The sequence below is a fragment of the Arachis hypogaea genome, chromosome 13, assembly GCF_003086295.3.
Source record: "Arachis hypogaea cultivar Tifrunner chromosome 13, arahy.Tifrunner.gnm2.J5K5, whole genome shotgun sequence".
Taxonomy (NCBI): domain Eukaryota; kingdom Viridiplantae; phylum Streptophyta; class Magnoliopsida; order Fabales; family Fabaceae; genus Arachis; species Arachis hypogaea.
In genome coordinates, this window is record NC_092048.1 from 10,703,096 (window position 1) to 10,709,655 (window position 6,560).

Consider the following 6,560-nt stretch of genomic DNA (forward strand, 5'->3'; position numbering starts at 1 on the left):
TTCGATTTGAATTGAATTGGACAAGCAGTTTAATTTGGATCGGTTTGGATTTGAACAACCCTACCTAAAATTACAATTGACTTAACTTGAACTCCAAAATTTATAATAGTAACTCGCATTAGTCCTTGAACTAATTTATGTGAATGACATGTTGATTTTGGCATTTTGCACATTAATTTGTCAAGATTTAGACTCCTCTCCTAAGTTTTATGTAACTAAGATCTACCAGACTTTTTATAAATTTGACAGACTCCCAATATCCTCACGAAGACGACAATAACAAGTTCAATTTGAAAATTTTGGAACTCTAGAGCAACAATCAAACTTCTGAAATAGATCTCGATCACATAAAATCTGAACAAAGAATTCAAACGGCAGCAAGTTAATATATCAAATCAACACGTCTATAACGAAAATTAGCTCAAGGATAAATGCGAGTTACAGTTACAAATTTTAGAATCCAATTTAAGTCCATTAAAATTTTAAAGATCAAATTGAGTCCGACCTTAAATTTCAGGACAGAATTGAGTATTAACTCCATAATCACCATATAAGTTTTCAGTTTGTTACATAAAAATCATAAAGGACTTAGTTATATGTTATAATCACCATAAATACCTCTGTCCTATTTGTCTCAAGGTATGGCCCATATCTCTAGTGTAGCTTTGGAAGGACTTTGATATATAGAGACAACACAAGCAACTGCATTAGTATTTGTAGGGAAAACAATTCCAATCCATGAAGCAGTTTACATCACAAATAGTCCATAACCGTGCTAACATAAAGTTTTGTCACTACCAACCTCTCTGTCTTTGTGCCTTATACACACTAAATAGAATCTGCAAAGTTACGTGAAATTTTGTTCGCATAACGTCTATAGAAACATTACGTAAAGGTTTTGTTGGTTGGTTTGTGAAAGAGTATGGCAGCTCTCATTGTATTACTTGGACGGCACTATATACTCTAAAAAAAAAATGTAGTGTGCTTTGCTTCATTGCTTCTAAGTTCTAACATAGGAGGTTATTTATTATATTTTAATAGTTTTACAATACTGATATATTAATTTGTTTCAATGGTACAATGTGGTCCAAATCCATCATACCACATGCATTGCTGCTATTATAGTTAATGCAATTTTCCCTTTATATGAGAAAGGGCAATGTAACCTACCTAAGATTTGTTAAAGAGAAAGCTGTTATTATAGATGACTTCTTTTTGGGGACAAGACCTAGAATTAATGGACATGAGGTTCATTTACTCCATCTCCAGTGCTCCTGATGCCTCATACATTCTATAATGCATGTCCAATAATGGTAGTAATCTCTGAGGAGAGAAAAATCTTCAACGCCAAGAGCAATTTATGATATGAATCAAATTCCAAATGAAAGTAAAGCTACATTGTCAGCCAAAAAAATCTAACAGTCCTGACCAAAATTAAAAGCTAGAACCACCAGTGTTGTCATTATAGCACGAAGGAAGAGATGCCATTAGGTGTGTGTGTTGGGGGTGTTTAGATTCCAATCATTCCATATTCCTTTCTAAAAGTAAGATTCATGATCTGGTTTCTTCGCACATATCTATTGCTAGATTGCATTGCTTAAGGGGATTCGTGGTCAAAAGATTAATTAGCCTAATCATGAAGTTATTCTCACATAGTGGGCTTTACAACCGTCTTAATCAAATATCTTCTTTGACTTGTACTAAATCTCTATATTTGGAAGCTCGTCAATTACTTTCATTTGAAGAATTCCATACTGAGCTAAATTAGTTTTAAGTTTCTCACATTAAAACAGCCTAATTTTGAGACTAACTACTCATCTTTATAGCTGTTCACTGTTCAGCCCTTGTCAAATTCCAATATTCAACTGTTATGGTCAATCTTGAATTGGGTTTGGCATTAGGCATTATCCAATAGCATGTTAGGAGGGGACCTTTTAGAATGATGATTCCTTGGCATAATAATATGATCCATCATAATCCTACAAATACTACCTAAGAACTAAGAATATACAAAAATTAGACCCTCATATACAAGGGAATGGGACCTAAAGCCTTTAGCCAGATCCAGTTTTTAAAGACAGTTGATTTTTTAACTCAGTCTCTTTCTGGAGCATCACTAGACATTCTTCTTGCACTAAGGTTCCCTGTGTATGACCAGACCCTCTCAAATTCGGCCGAGGCTGCCTTTTCGGACTTAGTAGAATCTGTTGTGTCCTTTGGTCCATTCCTCTTCGCAGTATGCATCCTTCTTGGACTGCAAGGGCTACCGGTAATGGGTGAGGATGAACAAAATGATGGGGTTGCAAATGGAGGAGAGGCATATGGGGTGTGTTGAATTGAGAAGGGACTTGGAGTCATTCTTTTCTGGATTGGAAGACCACCGAAACCTCCCCGGTTGAAAAGAGAGATAGACTCTGCGGCTGCGCATCGCTTTATGGAATCATCGACATAAAGGACATCATCTATCCTTGCCATTATGTTGAATGCCAAGCTTTCCATGACCCTGGAATAACTCTCAAGAATAGACTGTCCTACATCCTGCAAGGAAAAGAAAAAATCCAGTGTTATTGATTGGACAACAGTGGGAAACTCTTTACATCCTTCACTAATTACTCAGTAAAGAAAACATAATAGTTCTTCATAAATTTTCCCAATGATTGCTCAAAATTGTGAGGGCTAACTACAATAACCAAAAGACCTTCTCATCACTTCATTGGTCGCATCAACAAAATAGATTATGAGTTCAATAAAATATGTAGATTCAGATAATATACCTCGAAACATGCTTAGTTAGTTTAATTATTTCCACCTAAAGTTAGCAACGGTCAAGCCAACTATCATTATTATGAGTTTGGTAATCGTGTCAAACCTTGAACATTAAGATAATATACCTTATTATATTGTATCTTGGCCATGTCTAGCGCAGTTTGAGGGAGCCCCGGAAATCTGTGTTTCAAGCTTTGCAGAAGGGTATCAGCTCGTTGGGCTAAAGAATGGTTCTTATCACCACCACCATCAGCAACAAGGCCCTTCACCTTTCCACCCCAGGAGCGTCTGGCTTTAACTGTATTTAGATGTTTTTTGTGGTCCTTCAACCTCCATACATGAACGGCAGCCTCAATTCTATTAGCTACATCCAGAGTGTGATGCTCCGAAGATAGATCCAGGCAATCAAGGAGACATTCAGGCGAGAATTGATCAGCAGTAATGTATCTATAGATTATCTCCCCCAGACAAGCTTTTCCATTCTGCATTATATGTCGTAAAAGAGAACAGGGTAAATTTCCAGCAACATTCGTGCCAAATGCAAGAAATTACTAAATGCCTTTGATATGATTTCAGTACTGAACAGCACTACAAATGTTGTTATATTTAGTCCTCAAATATGTACTAGATTTGACATGAGTCAAATCATAAATGATATGTTATAGTCAAGACAAAGTGAAGTAAAACAATGTAACTAGTAACCATCACATATACAAATGAAAAGACAATATTTACCTTTGGTAATGATTCAATATATGCACCAGGAATTTCCATTTCAGCAAGAACGGAACTGTTGATTGCCATGGCAGCCTTTAATATCTGATTTGTACAATCCCTGCACTGCTGCAGCCTTTTCCTATCATCCTCGCACAATCCATTTGGTGGAAGCTTAGGAGATGGAAGCCACCATTTCTCCTCTTGCCTAACAGAAGTCCTACCCCTTCCGGGCGAATATGCATCATCACATTCCTTGGAATCACCCAATAGTATTCCCCTATCAACATACCAAAACTTTGTATCCTGAAATCCATCAAGCATACCAAGCAGCATTCCATCTAGCTTCTTCAGAGCCGGTAGATTGATGTACAAATCGGATCGAGGCCGCGTCGCCATGACCTCATACGTTCCGCCACCGGGGAACTGCTGCACAGAAGGCACAAGCTCCACAATGGAATCACTCACACATAGAAGCCACTCCATTTCCCTACGCCACATGGCCTTCTTCTGAGGTGCCAGCGGTTCTAACCTCCATAACTCGCCAAACACAGTTGCTACCAATTTTATGTATGCAATACCATCAACAAATTCAAGTCACATCTCTAGAATTTAGACCTAAAACAAAGAGATTTGTATATAAGAGCAATACTAACCAGAGAGATTGGTTATTGCATTAGAGATTGCAAGAGCAGTGCATACTCCTTTTCCTCCACCAGACATGTCCTCTCCAAGAAGCAATTTAGCAAACCTCTCCTTCATCATTTCCACTTCTGTATAACGAAAATGCTTTCAAAATTCTCGAAATTACAAAAAGAAAAAACAAATGTAGCAAATCTAAAGCAAAATTAACTCAGAAGCTATGAGGTACCTGACAAATCAAGGTCTCTTTTCTCTGGCTTGTGATCCCAAACCACCACGTCTTTTCCTCCTATGACGGGAAGCATGACCTGCGACGGAAAGTGAAAGTGACCGCCGGCGGGAACAGCAGCTCCACCGACAGGACGCGGAGACAAGTTGGCGGAGCTGGAAGCTCCACCGTCGGCATCAAAACGACGTCCACAGAAGCTGCTGCAGCTTTCGGACTCGCTGACGTCAGCACTGAGACTGTAACTGCCGCAACGGTCACTTTGCTGGTCGGAACCATCTTCAGAAGAAACGCTCCCCATTCCTCCCAAAAAACAAAATAACAAACCGGATTCTCACTCAGATCTAAGTAAGTAACCTACATTTGACTCACACAGTATGCAACACCAAAAACAGTAACAGCCAACAGAAAAAGAAAATGGAAACCGTTTATGAAACAATGAGACTCTCAATTCTTGTTGTTCGGTTCACACTTCACACACACATTCTATTCTTTTCTATTCTGTTTCTATTATCCCCTTTCTTTCCTTTTTTTTGTCTGAATGAGAGTGTTTAGTTGTGGTGGTGGTGATGATGATGATTTTGATGGGTAAGGGAAAGGAGTAAGGAGGGGCCGAAAAGACACCAAAAAAAGAAGACGCCGTTTGCAGGCAGCACTGTCTTTCCGTAACAGCAGGGTTAAGCACCCGACACGCCCTCTTTTCCGTGGGGTCCACCCTTCTTAATAACGTTTGTTGGTTCTTTCATCTTCCTACGTGTCCGTATGGTTGACGTGGCGTCTTCCAGTTGGATAACTCTGGAGGGAAATATTAACCTTGCGGGGGAAAACACCAAACGGCGGTTAACTGTTCATCGGGTTGTGTGTTAGTGGAAGGTGGGAAAAATAATCTGTGCACAATATCGAAAATGAATTTATTTATTTACTTTTCTAACTTTTCACATATTTTTTCATCCTACTTAAATTTTGTAGAGAAAATTAAGATGGTTTGTTTTTCACTATTTCATCTTGGAAAACCGTGGGCACGGTTCCCGACGCAACACATTCTTCCATTTTGTATGGGTCGGATAGGGTGCGGGTTGAGCCTCAGTCCTACTCGACCAACTCGCACCCTATATATGTATATGTTATATACTTATATAAAAATATATTTTAAGTAGATGCTGAACTAAAGACTTCTCACTAAATACAAAAGATCCTTAGTCATTAAAAGAAGAACACTAATTGATAATTTAATAAACTTTTTTTTTTTTTACATAAAAGTCAGTTCTATTTTAAATTATCATTAAGTTATATAATAACATTGCATTTTTTTTGTAACCCGCGGGTAGGATTGGGTACCCGCGGGTTAAGAGCGGGTAGGGTTAGGGTTGACTCCAAACCCTACCTTACCCTATCCAGCCATCCCTAACCGTATAATGTAATATAATATTATTATATTTACAATTATACTTATAACATGATCAATTTGTTATACATTTTTATATTATTCATGTATTATTATTATTTAATAAATAATTTATGTTCAAAATATTATTTATTTATTTATTTTAACTAACATATAATTTTATTTCTATTGTTATATTATCGTTAGCTTTTTAAGATATTGTTGAGACTTGTTATGTCATTATTGATTATTTAAAATTTGATGTTGAGACTTGTTATATTTATTTAATTTTTTTAGTTTAAAAAATCACAAATTCAATCCAATCCAAACTGCTTAAAATTAGATCGGATCGGATCGGATTTTTTTAAAAAGGTTATCCAATTCAAATCGCACCACAAGTAAAATTAGTGTTTGAATCGGATAAATTTTTAACTCAAAAACGATTCAAACTGTACCGCAAACACCCCTACTAGTGCTTGTTGCACGAGCTTTTTAGCCATGTCAATATATCAATCCTGCAATAGGAAAGATCCCGTTTTTTGTTAATTATATTTTTTATTGGTGTGTTTGTAGTGAAAATATAATACATGAATATTATGTAAGTAGCGTTTAAATATTTTTTGGGGGTAAAACACTATCTTATTTACCACAAAAATTGGGCTGTTCAGCTGGGCTTTGCGACCTTTTTTTTACTAAAACCTTTAAGAGACATTAGCGATGGACTTTTTGGTAGTTGGCTTCTCAAAATTGTTTTGAATTATGTTAGTCAAATTTTTGAAAGAAAAAATTTCAACGAATCGGACCTAATGTAATGTAGAATAAATTTTT

At 36.8% G+C, this 6,560-nt stretch overlaps 1 protein-coding gene across 1 annotated transcript; it reads right to left on the bottom strand.

Moving 5' to 3' along the window:
• Positions 1-1,932: 1,932 nt before the first annotated feature.
• LOC112737141 (rop guanine nucleotide exchange factor 1) lies at positions 1,933-5,040 on the bottom strand. The gene is made up of 5 exons (XM_025786913.3): positions 4,352-5,040; positions 4,137-4,253; positions 3,502-4,037; positions 2,892-3,248; positions 1,933-2,538 (listed from the first exon to the last, which is right to left on the bottom strand). The coding sequence occupies exons 1-5, from the start codon at positions 4,647-4,649 to the stop codon at positions 2,095-2,097; spliced, it is 1,752 nt and encodes a 583-aa protein (XP_025642698.1). The 5' UTR covers positions 4,650-5,040; the 3' UTR covers positions 1,933-2,094.
• Positions 5,041-6,560: the final 1,520 nt, after the last annotated feature.